The sequence below is a fragment of the Arvicanthis niloticus genome, chromosome X (assembly GCF_011762505.2).
Source record: "Arvicanthis niloticus isolate mArvNil1 chromosome X, mArvNil1.pat.X, whole genome shotgun sequence".
Classification (NCBI taxonomy): Eukaryota; Metazoa; Chordata; class Mammalia; order Rodentia; family Muridae; genus Arvicanthis; species Arvicanthis niloticus.
The window spans coordinates 102,604,107-102,616,863 of record NC_047679.1 but is presented as its reverse complement, the minus strand read 5'-3'; the positions used below and the strand labels follow the sequence as shown (position 1 = coordinate 102,616,863).

General features: G+C 35.0%; 1 protein-coding gene across 3 annotated transcripts in view; it reads left to right on the top strand.

The window, feature by feature from the left end:
* Positions 1 to 12,757, top strand: part of Thoc2 (THO complex subunit 2) — a 108,967-nt gene that overhangs the window by 53,844 nt on the left and 42,366 nt on the right. For all 3 annotated transcript variants that reach the window (XM_076918504.1, XM_076918503.1, XM_076918505.1), the window contains 3 exons: positions 9,061 to 9,102; positions 9,549 to 9,679; positions 9,782 to 9,883. In XM_076918504.1, coding sequence (XP_076774619.1) covers positions 9,061 to 9,102; positions 9,549 to 9,679; positions 9,782 to 9,883 — 275 coding nt within the window. The remainder of the gene's footprint in view (positions 1 to 9,060; positions 9,103 to 9,548; positions 9,680 to 9,781; positions 9,884 to 12,757) is intronic.

Genomic DNA, 12,757 nt, shown 5'->3' with positions numbered 1-12,757 from the left:
TAAATTGTGAATATACCTTTTAAAAATATACCTTTTAAAAATTAAACACCCATTTGTCTACCACCTAAACCACGAAATTGAATAGTACCAGCAATGCCGTTACCTGATTTGTAAACATTGTGAACTATTTAAAAATCTGTGACATAGAATGTTCATCTGATAGATTAAACATCTCCAGCCTTAGATGTTTAATTTTCAACTTCTGATAAATTGTCTGTCTGTCTCTGTCTGTCTATCTTATCTATCCATCTGTTGTTATATGTGTCTATGTAGTTTATTCCCATTGCCATAATCAGCACAAATAATTGGTAGACTATTTTCATCACACATGCTGTCACTTTCATCATTGGTAGACTACTTTCATCACACCTTCTGCCACTTATGTCACTTTCCTTTCTGTGTTGCTCCTTTCTGTCACTATAGTTTTGCTTTTTCTATGCTCTCATGTCATTCAAGTTATTGCATGTGTTAGTAGTCCTTTTACTGAGTAATAATATCACATTATATGGAAACAGAGTCATTGATATATTTACCAGGTGATGGATATTTAGGTTATTTCTGTGAATAGCTATACTTTTGGGAGGCATGTTTTTGTGTTGCCAGAAGTGGGATTGATTAGTGAAGTAAGTAAGTATAACTGCAAAATTGTTGGAGGATGTGGTGCATACTTTAAAGCCCAGGACTCAGGAGGCAGATGCAGTCAGAGCTCTATATGAGTTTGTGGTCAGGCCAGCCAAGCTTACATAGTGAAACACTTTCTTAAAACAGAGAAAGAAAAGAAGAAAGAAAGAAAGAAAGAAAGAAAGAAATTACAAAAACTGACAGTGTTGACAATGTTGATAGTATTTTACATTTTTGAGAACAATTATTTGAGACTTTTAGATGCTGTACACCCTCACTGACACATGGTATTGTAATACTTAAATTTTTGGCATCCTAATGAGTTATGGTATCTTATTGTGGTTCCATTTTTGCTATACTATTGGTCAATGATGTTGAATATCTTTTCATGTATTTATTTGCTACTTATAATTATTTTTAGTGAAGTGTTTGTTCATATCTTGTCCATTTTTGATATGACTATCTTTTTATATGTCTTTATATATTATTCTAAGGCCTTTATCATATAGGTATTTTTTGAAAAAGTCTTTCAGTCTGGTTTGATGTCTCAGTTTTAAACTGTCTTTTAAAAAATTACCTGTATATATGTGGGAGTGGCAGGGGTTTGTGCAAGTGCGTGTGCCAGAGGAGAGCAGAAGAGTTTGTAGGATTCCTTGGAGCTGTTGTTACAGGTGGTTGGGAATCAGACTGGTCCTCTGGAAGAGTAGGGACTATTGAATTATCTCTGTCACCTTGAAATACTCTAGGGGTCCGACAATGCTAGCTTCCACAGACACCATCCCTTATATGCACATACCCACATACAGACTCATACAACGAAAGATAATAAACAAACATCTTTTTTCCCTTTTTATTGGATATTATATTTACATTTCAGATTTTATTCCCTTTCCCCGTTTCCCCCACCACCCAGGAACCTCCTATCCCATCCCCCCTCCTCCTGCTTCTATGAGGATGTGCCCCCACCTACCCCCCCCCACTGCCATCTCCCCACCCTCAAATTCAACAAACATCTTTTTAAAAGGAAAAGTTACATCTTACTAATTTCAGTTTAGTAATATTTTGCTTTTAAATTTTCCATTTTGTATGTACTCCCATGAAAATTTTGCTCAACTCAGTGCTTTCAAGCTGAAAAGAATTCACAATTTCTTCCTAGTTATAAAACAGAATACAAAAGAATATTTAGAAACTCATATGAGCACATACATACTTTTCTCTATTGTTTGGTGATTGCATTTTTAATCTTAGACAACACTAGCTGTATGGAAAAACAAACAGGTTTTGTTATGAATCCCATATGACATCTAAAATATTTGACTTGGTTTTAAATACTTATTAGCTGGTAGATTATTTTCCTTAGTACCTTTTTAATAGAAGTAGTGAGGAAAGGCTTATTAGATTGATTTTATTATTCATAAGTTTTACATTATGAAAAGGTTACATACAGGAATCTGTTATGTGAATGTTGTTGTACGTATCACTTAATATGATATAGTCATATGAAAAGGAAGCATCTCAGTGTTTCAGTATCTTTGCTGTTAAGAATCTGGAATGAGGGCTGGAGAGATGGCTCAGCAGTTAAGAGCACTGACTGTTCTTCTGGAGGTTCTGTGTTCAAATCCCAGCAACCATATGGTGGCTCACAACCATCTATAATGAGATGGGGTGTCTGAAGACAGCTACAGTGTACTTAAAGATAACAAAATAAATTTAAAAAAAGAATCTGGAATGAATAAGTAATGTGAGGTATTTAATTAGTGCCTGCTTAAAGAACTAAAAGATGTTTTCTCAGTACATCATAACAGAGAACATGTGAAATGTATTCATTCTGTTACTGAAGCTACAAAATTTGATCATTTTGTAAGTTCTTCACAAGATTGCTGTACTGTATAGTTACTGTTTCTTCCTTCGTGTAGTTAATAGGAGACACTCTGAGACTAAGTAACTAGCCTGTGTTTCATCATACTTTTAATTTTCCAATACTGTTGTAATTGAAAATCTTAATGTTTTGATCTCTTGTTCTGAGAACTATCTACAAGTATCATAATTTGTAACCAGATCAAAGTCTAATGTATGGAACACTTACCTATAAAGATACACATGACTATTACAAAAATACATAAGTTATTAGAGCTGCCTTGCTCTCCCCCTTACTATGGAAGTGAGCCCTTATGTCAACTCCATTCTATTCTTTTTCATTAATATCTTAAGTTAGTGAGCAAAATAATAGTTTCATTATGACATTTTTATACAGATATATTATAGTACCTCATTTAGTCATACCCCATCCTCTTCTCTCCTCACCTCTGGTCCTATATTTCTCCCCTAGTTTATTCTATTTTTTGTAAAGAATAAGAGAAAACAAGGTAACCATTTTGATCATTCAGGGACACTGTGGACAAGAAGTGTGTGTCTTGTCATTATTAGAGTTGTAGTAGAGAATCCCCCCCAGCACCCAAGTATGAAGTAGAAATTTGGTGTATTTTTGCTCATTAAACTATTTTACCAACCTGATGTGGTGATACATGCCTGTAATTGTAGCATTTGGGATGCAGAGGCAGGAGACTATTTAGGCCCCAGTTGTTTGAGAATCACCTGAACCTTATAATGAGACCTTCTTCTCTATACAATGTAACTTAACACAACAAAGCCTTAAAGAAACAAAGCTTTATGATCACCAGTCAGTTTGGTCTGTACTGTTGATTTTGAAAGACTTATTGAGATCCAATTAGAATTCGTAAATTTGTTTTTAAATATTGAATAAGACCTTAGATTCAAGCAGTGTATTTGCAATTTAATTTATGTAACAAATTCTATTTGTGTATCGAGGTTGTTTTACAACTCTTATTTTTAGGATGAAACTTATGTACTTAGAAAAAAAATAATGTAATCATATAATTTATTCTAATTTTAATCATTTTCTCTGGTTTTGTGTGTGAAAATATTTAATAAATTTGAAGTCTGTAAGACTTTCTTGTAGAGTGTTTACCAGACTGTAGCATGTATCACAATCACCTGTGGAGCTTAATAAAATGCAGATTGTGGGCCCTCACTATTCTTTTAAGAAAAAGTCCGACCGCAGCTCAGAACAGACCACTCCAGACCACGCGGTTCCAAGGGGGAGGAGGTTTATTCAGGGGAAAGGGCAAAGGTGGGGAGAGGAAGGTGGAAGAGATAAGAGAAAAGAGAAGTAGAGGCCGGCCATGGCCACTTGGAGAGAGAGGAAGGTGGGGGATGGGACAGAGAGGCAAGAGGGTAAGAGAGAGGGCAAGAGGGTAAGCGAGTAAGAGAGAGAGGAGGGGACAAGCAGCCCCTTTTATAGTGGATCAGGCCTGCCTGGCGGTTGCCGGGTAACTGTGGGGAGGAGCACACCTGGCTGTTGCCAGGTAACTGCGGAGGTGGAGTTTAGACAGAATACTAACACTAACTTCAGTTTCTGATCAGTTGGCCTGGGCTAGATGGTTAAAATTTGCATTTCTAATATGTTCCGTGTAATATTGATGCTGCTGGTCCAAAGACCAGATTGTTATTATAATATAAGCATATTTGATCCTCCCTTTTGGGCTTAGAGGGGTGGCAGTGACTAATATAATCTAAAATCTGACCAGCAATCACTACTATCCTCTCTGCTCTAGCATCCTGGGTATTTCTGTCCTTAACCTGTTTGAAGACAAAACCTCTATGAACAGAGAAACCCCTAATTCTACCATACTTCATGAAAGGTTCCTCTGTATCAGACTTCTTGAAGAATGGGTGTCCTGCATCCCCTCAGGCTCTTACACTCTTTTTGTCTCTTCTTCTGCAGGGTTTCCTGAGCCTTGGAGGGGAGGGATTTGTGTAGACATTGTTTTTAGGGCTGAGTATTCCAAGCTCTCCCACTCTCTATGTAATGTGTGGCTGTGGGTCTCTGTATTTGTTCCAATCTGTTGCAAGAAGAAGCATCTCTGATGATGGCTGAAAAGGCACTTGAGTATAGCAGAATGTCATTAGGATTCATTTTTTTAAAAGCTCAGGACATAGCAAATACTGTCATATACTATTTTGTTCCAACAAGTAGTTAGCATGATGTCTGGTTTCTCACTGCTTATTCCTGGGATCATGTGCTATACACACAAGTAAGGTAGGAATTGCCAGGGAACTAATACCATACCTCATTTCCTCAGCTTTTACAAATATATTTATGCTGTGCGTATGCGTGTGTGTGTGTGTGTGTGTGTGTGTGTGTGTGTGTGTTTGTGTGTCTATACTCTGTGGGTTCTGGGGAGTCAATCTCAGGTCATTACTTTGTTCCCAGGTGCTTTTGCCACTAGTCATCTGATAGGCCCTCTGCTCAGATTTCAACCAATGAAAGATAAGAATTGATTGTCTTCAAGACATTTCTAGAGACTCAGAACCTGTTGAGTATTGAACCTTTTTTTTTGTTTGTTTGTTTAAATCCACATGGCTGATTTTCTATTGGTGCTTCTTAGGTTTACATCCTTGCACATGAGTATGGTCTGCTTCTGGGGAAATCCAAACTAAAATATAAGACTGCATTTCTTTAAATGGATTCAATGTTTAAGCCATAATCTGTTCAAAAGTTATATGCACATATTTTTTGTTCTATGATGGGAACTATTTATATATAGCCATATCTAGTGCTGGAAAATATGAAAGAATTTCCAATATAGAATTCCCATTCCTGTAACTCTCTTTCTATGAGTTAGATTTTTTTTTTTTTTTTTTTTTTTTTTTTTTTTGAGACAGGGTTTCTCCGTGTAGCTCTGGCTGTCCTGGAACTCACTCTGTAGACCAATGAGTTAGATTTTTTTTTAAAGTATAGAATAGGGTTTATTTAGGGGCATGGGAAGGGGAGTTGAGAAGAGAGTAGAGGCAAGAAAGAGAAGGGACAGAGAAGGATACAGAGAGAGGGGTAAGGGGCTGTCAGGAACACATGGAGAGAGAGGGTGGGGAAGGGGAGAGAAGGAGAAAGGGGTCAGGGAGAGAAAAGAGTCAGAGAGAAGGGGCAGAGCAACTTAGATTTAAACTCCAAATTATTCTTATTTTATTTTGATAATTAGCCTGGGCTTGTTTTAAACTCAGAATTCTCGTTCCTCTAGATCCTTGGATTCCAGACATATGCCACTTCCCTCAGACGTTCTAAATTATTTTACTTTTACTTGATTATTAAAAAAAATCTGGATTTATGTGTGTGGGTGTTTTGGCTCCACTTATGTCTATGTAGCATATGTGTCCAATGTTTGCAGAGGTCAGAAGTAGGAGTTGGATCACTAGAATTGAAGTTACAGATAGTAACTGTAAAACAGGAGTTAGAGCTAGTTGCCTCATGGGTACTGGGAATCAGACCTGGGCTCCTCTAGAAGAGCAGTCGGTGATTTTAACTGCTCTACCATCTCTCTAAGTCGGTTCAAAATGATTTTTTAATGGAACCTGTTTTGGATCTTCTCTAGCAAAAAGGTTTTTTCATAGAGTAGTTTTGAGGCATATTTGAGATAGTTTTAAATCTAATATACCATACTTACTAAGTAAGTAAAGAATACGTAAGTAGAAATAGTACCATAATTTTTACAGACATTCTAGTTACAAATCTTGTGGTTTTTTTTTTTTTTTTTTTTTTTTAAAACAGAGGTACTGTATAGTCTTAAGCAGCATTTGAAATATTTATGAGTTAAAAGCACTGGAATTGGGTCATTAATTATAAGAAGCTATTTTGTTTACTTTTGTCTATAATTCCATCTTTATTTCTCAACTCTTAAGCCTGTCTTGATGAAATACCTATCACTATTATTTTTTGGTGCTGAATATTGTTATATAGTGTCATCTGCACTGCCTTTATAGAGTGATGTTGGAACCTCTTAGTTCATTTTGATGATGACCTTTCTAAACATAGCTGAGTGCTGTTTTACTTAAATTTAAAATTCAAAGGCTGAAAGTACTTCAGACATCTTGTAGCTTAAGAGTTGTCACCTCAAAGATGGGAACTATGTCTTCTTTCTGTTCAAAAGCTCAGTGCATGACACTTGGTAAATAAGGGTTCCTTGGACCCTTTTCCTCTCCTGTTTCAGCGTGGTGTTCATGGTAGCATTGAGTATTCTATGTTACTCCTCATCTAAAATGAAGTAAACTAAAAGAAAAAGAAAATATAAATGGGGTAGAATGTGCTTATTTTTAAAAATTTGCTTTTGATTTGTATGTCCCCCCCTGATTATTTCTGTTTAATCCTTGCTGTAATCAGTTTTTGATAGGAAGCTTTAGTGTTTTTCTAGGTAGCTTTGTTTTGTTTTTCATATTTAATTTTTATTTGCTTATGAAATATAAAGAATCAACATATGGACATTCACAACTCACTTAAATTACTCAGGGAAGCAAACCATTTAAGTTACTGTGAGTTAGGCTCATTTAAATCACGGTGTAGTAGGAAAAGGGGCAGCCTAACTGCCTTAAATGGTAATAAGCAATAAAGCCTAGGTTTTCTGATTATGGCCTAGCCTCATTTCTGCTCTGTTATAGGTTATATGTTACCTGAGTTACCAGTTTTCTGTCACAAAACAACAACAAACAAGAGTTGTTTCATTTTTTTTCTTCCCGGCTACCCTTCTATAGTTGAATTCCTTATTTGCTGACAAAATACACGTTGACTTAGCTGTATCTGTGAAAGAGAACCACATTTTCTTGAACCTGCCAATTAGAAAAAGAAAATATGTTATGTATCTCAAATTATTGTTTAGGTAAAATAAAACACTTAGATTCCTCGGATAAACTACTCAGAAGCATACAGATACCCTTTGAATGTTTAGCTTTCTTCTCCCCATGCTTCCCTCATGTCTAGATTGTCCTTAGGTATCAGTTCTTTATTTGTACTTTTGATTTTCTACCTTTATACACATATACACCTATAGGCACCTGCCTTAGTTAGGGTTTTACTGTGGCGAACAGACACCATGGCCAAGGCAAATCTTACAAAGGACAACATATATTTGGGGCTGGCTTACAGGTTCAGAGGTTCAGTCCATTATCATCAAGATGGGAGCAGGGCAGCATCCAGACAGGCAAGGCACAGTAAAGTTGAGAGTTCTACATCTTTATCTGAAGGCTGCTAGTGGGAAGACTGTCTTCTAGGCAGCTAGAATGAGGGTCTTAAGCCCACACCCACAGTGACACATCTACTTCAACAAGACCACACATACTGCAACAGGTCCATACCTCCAAATAGTGCCACTCCCTGGGCTAAGCATATACAAACCATCAGACTACCACTAGCATTTTTTCATGTTTGTTTGAGACCAGGATCCTCTTTGTAGCTCTAGCTGCCTTGGAACTCACTATGTGTAGACAAGGCTGATGTCAGACTCTCAGAGGTCTGCCTTCCAAGTGCCGAGATTATAGGAGTGAGTCACTGTGCTTAGCTTTCAAAGTATTGTTGTTAAGTGACTAGACAGCATTGTCAAACAAGTCACTTCAAGGTTCAGCCTGTTTTGGGATAGTACAGACCCAAGATGTAATTTATTTTTTCTTCTGTCAGCAGTGTCCCAAATATTTTGGACTTACTTTTTGTTGAGTGCTTTAGTGGTGGTGAATTATAATGCAACTAAAGTTCATTTTCTTAATTTTGACTTCTGGTTGCATTAGTATTTGATTTTATTGATTCTGCAACATATCAGTTCTCTACCTGTGAGTCATGACGATTGGAAAATACATATTTCCATTTCCAGTGATCTTAGGAACTGGGACACTGCTTAGTAGCAAAATTACAGTCAAAGAGTAGCAACAAAAATAATTTTATGGTTGGGGTTCACTACAACAAGAGGAATGAAGAACTGTATTAAAGAGCTGCAGCATTAGGAAGGTTGAGAAGGACCTGGATTGAAAATGTAAATACATTAGAACTAAATGATTGTGATGGTTACAGTTTCATTAAGTTTCATAATTAATGCTTAATATGAGTTTTAGGAAGCTTTGGTTTGTAAGGAGAAAAGAATTGGCACTTAAAACTGATAACTTAGGGATGTAGATAAGCTGACAGAATGCTTTCCCAGTACTACAATAACTGCATGTGGTGGCACATACCTGTAATCCAAGACTTGGGAGATGGAGGCAAGAGGATTAAAAGTTCAAGGTCAATTTGGACTAGTTCTGTGTCTGCCTTTCTCTCTCTCTCTCTCTCTCTCTCTCTCTCTTTCACACACACACACACACACACACACACACACACACACACACACATATAGGACTAACACCCCTCCCCTGATTTATACTTAAAATTCATGGGTTTTTAAAATTATTAAGAGATTAAAAATATATGTGATCATTTGATACATTTATTAGTGATAAATTATATTTCAAATATACATGTATATAAAAGGCAAACAAGTAATATATAACTTTTCAGATTATAAACTTAGGCAGTGATCAACTTTCTATTATTGTTTTAAATTTTAGTTTCAGTCTGATGGAAGCAAACAAGAAGATAAAGAGAAAACGGTAAGAAACTGAAAGAATTAAATAATGGGTGTGTTTGTCAGGATATAGCATGCTGAAGATTTTACTGTGAACAAGACTTAGCTATCCTTAGGAATAGTTATTTTATACTTTACATGTTCAGTACAGCATTTGGCAACTCATTGAAAACTTTCTTTGAAGATTAATATCCTCTTTTTGAAGATTCCATACTGTATAAGGAAAAAGGTTAAGCCTCTCATTGCCTTGTTACCTTCTCTGTTTCTTTTACTTCATTTACTATCTTAGATGGAGAAAAGACAATGATAGGGTGGGGAACATTCATATTCTTTCTCTCTCTCTCTCTCTCTCTTTCTCTCTCTGTGAAAGAGAGATTTAAAAATGATAATTCCTTTAAGACTTATCCCTATTTTGAAGATATATTGAAATGACCCTTCTAATAAAATAATTGTTTTTGCTTTCTTTTTTAGGAAGTTATCCTTAGTTGTTTACTTAGCATTACTGACCAGGTATTACTTCCATCTCTTTCTTTGATGGACTGCAATGCTTGCATGTCTGAGGAGCTCTGGGGAATGTTTAAGACATTTCCCTATCAGCATAGGTAAATACTTATTCAGATTGTTATTATTAATGTCTATTAATTCTAGTATATTTACTTCTAAGCATTTAATAGTTTCTAAATTTTCACCTCATTTTCTTAAAGATATCGTCTATATGGCCAGTGGAAGAATGAAACTTATAATGGTCACCCACTTTTAGTAAAAGTTAAAGCTCAAACAATAGACAGAGCCAAGTATATCATGAAGTAAGTTTTATTTTTGTTTACCTCAAATATGTTTGGATATAATTTACTTTGTTTCAGCTATTTTGCTTAGAGTGTCAGTTTTGAGAAAGCTTATAAATATTTCTTAAAGGTATAACTGATTATATATTGCAGCTAGAATGAGTTAGTTTTTATGTTAGCTCATTTTAATTACAAGTTAATGTTTTATTTTTATATTTTATAGATTTATGTATGTGTATGGGGGTAGGTGTGGGTGTATGTGTGCCATAGTATGCACATGGTTGTCAGAAGAGTGAGGATGGATTCTCTCTTTACTTCATGTGTGTTTGGGAATCAAACTCTGTTCATAAGAATGATATTCATTCTACTTTCTTGTAAGTTATTTGAAGCTTATGAAAATTGTATACTTTATGCGAGTATTAGTCTAGATACTAAAAACTCTTCTATTAGTTTTCAACAAGGATTTTGACAGTTGTCTAACATTTTATAAATTCATTTACAGTTATTCTAATTAGAGTTATATTTTCTTTGGTTTCACTAAGTATAGTAGTTTGCAATGATACTGTGTTTGCCCAGTGATATTGTCTTTGGATATTGGCTACTGGGAAAACAGGCATGAACCTGGTCACAGTTTGGCTTATAATGAGGTGTGACAATAGACAGAATGAAATTTCTAATTAGTTAATAGGAGAGGAAATTATTGCTGGAGAGGCTATTCAGTTTAATGAACCCAAGAGAGTTTTAGCTTCAGAAGCTTCTGTGTGTGTGTGTGTGTGTGTGTGTGTGTGTGTGTGTGTGTGTATATATATATATATATATATATATATATATTCTCTATCTTATTGCAATCAGATCAGGTTTTGTCTATATATCTATTTATATGTATGATATGATCAGGTCATTCATATTTTATATATATTTACATATGTGTATATATATACACACATATACTGTTTGTGCTAGACACTGAGTTGAGTGCTTTTTTAAAATAATACTTATTACTAATTTTCTCGATTCTCTTTACTGTATAACTACAACCTTAATTCTTTTATCTGGAATCGTACAGTACCTTGAATTATTCTTTTATTTCAAAATCCTTGGGTGATTTGATAATACTTGGCAGGTTGTATGTCAAACTTTATGTCATGGTGATGTGAGATACTCCTTGATCTTTCCTACCATATATCCTACCTCATTTCCTAATGGTTACACCTAAAGCTGTACTGAACCTACTTGTTTCCCTAAATGCACCATGGTCTCCTTAGCCTTACTTCCTTTGTATGTATTTTTGGTTTCCTTTATTTGTACAAGTTTTCCCTTTGCTTGCTTTTCCCTCTTCATCTGGTGATTCAATTCGTCTTAGAAAGTGTGCATGAGTGTCAGCTTTCTGAAGGCTCCACAGCACATACTGACAAACAAACTTTTAATGTTATTGATTGGATATAAGTGCTATTCTCAAATTTGTTATCTTTTTAAAAAGAACATTTGTCAGGAATAATAGCATACTTCTGAATTTCTTGTACTTGGTAATCTGAGACAGGAAGATAATGACTTTGATTGCTGTGTTTACTACCAAGATGAGGCTGTGTCAGAAAAATCAACCAACGGGGGAGTGGGGGAGGGAAACCATGGTTTTAAATCTGTGTCTTTAGTTAGGCCAGACTTGAGAGCAAGAATTACTCTTCGTCTTTATATACCTAATGCTTAGTGTTTTGTCGTAGTAAGCATTAATATGAATGAATGCATACATGAATACAAATTTTTATTTAGTGTAGAGCAATATGTATAGAACTTTTTAATATACTTGGATTTTTGTTACATTTTAGCTGTAGCTTAGCTGTTATACCAAACTTTATGAGTTTGCTATAACTTTTTACATTGACAGTAGAATATATTAGTATATTATTTGTATATTTTTATGATTTTTCAAATCACTCATTCTTCAAATGCTCATCAATTGTGTTTTATATGCTTGACATTCTGGTAGCTTGAAGGTAGTAGGACACTGTCAAGAGAATATTTGTTTAATTTTGCTTATTTTTTCTTCAGGGTAGTGAAGACAAATGGAATAGAATAAAAAGTGTACACTTTTATGTGAGTGAGGCTAGTAGGAGAACCACCTGGAGCAGGGTTTGAAATAGGGAAGGGTTGTACTAAGTTAAAGGCTGAGGTGAATATGGTTTCAGATTTAAAACCAATGGTCTCTTTTCTCCATTGTCAGGGAAAAGGAGAAACTAAGCTATAGGAAACAAGAAGGGGAAGCAGCTGATGATTACATCATTTAATTATTGGTTTGCTTTTCTCACAAGAAGCTTCGTAACATTATTATTAAAAATGGTTACATTCCTTGAATTACAAATCAAACTTGTACTTTACTTCAATATGTATTTTTGAACATTTAGTGGTGCTAGATGTACATTCCTTTTAGAAAGCTTCTTTCATTTGTTCACTTGTTGCTATTTATAGAGTTTCTGTGTTTATTATGCAATCATGTCCAAAAAAGCTTCACATTTTTGGGTTGTAATTGTGTTAAGTTTTAGGATTTCACTGGCAGACTTTTAGAATCTTAGAAAAAGTATGCTGATCACAGAAGGAATAAAAAATGAAAGGAATATAATTTACTGATTTTAAAAATTGTGTATCTTGAATAAGAAAATGAGAGAACTAATTTTTGAACTGATAAGTGAAACCTTGTAAAACTAAAATACATATGATTCTTTTTAAAAAGTTTTCATGTATTTATACACTGAAGTAAGTTTTATCCTTAGTAGATAACAAGCACTTAAACTCTGAAATTCCCTTAGAGAGTCCACCTTTTGCTTCAGAGTGGATGAAAATGTAGTTGTTTGCATGGATCCATTTGATGTATTTGTGTTTTCTACTTAGTATAGCGAC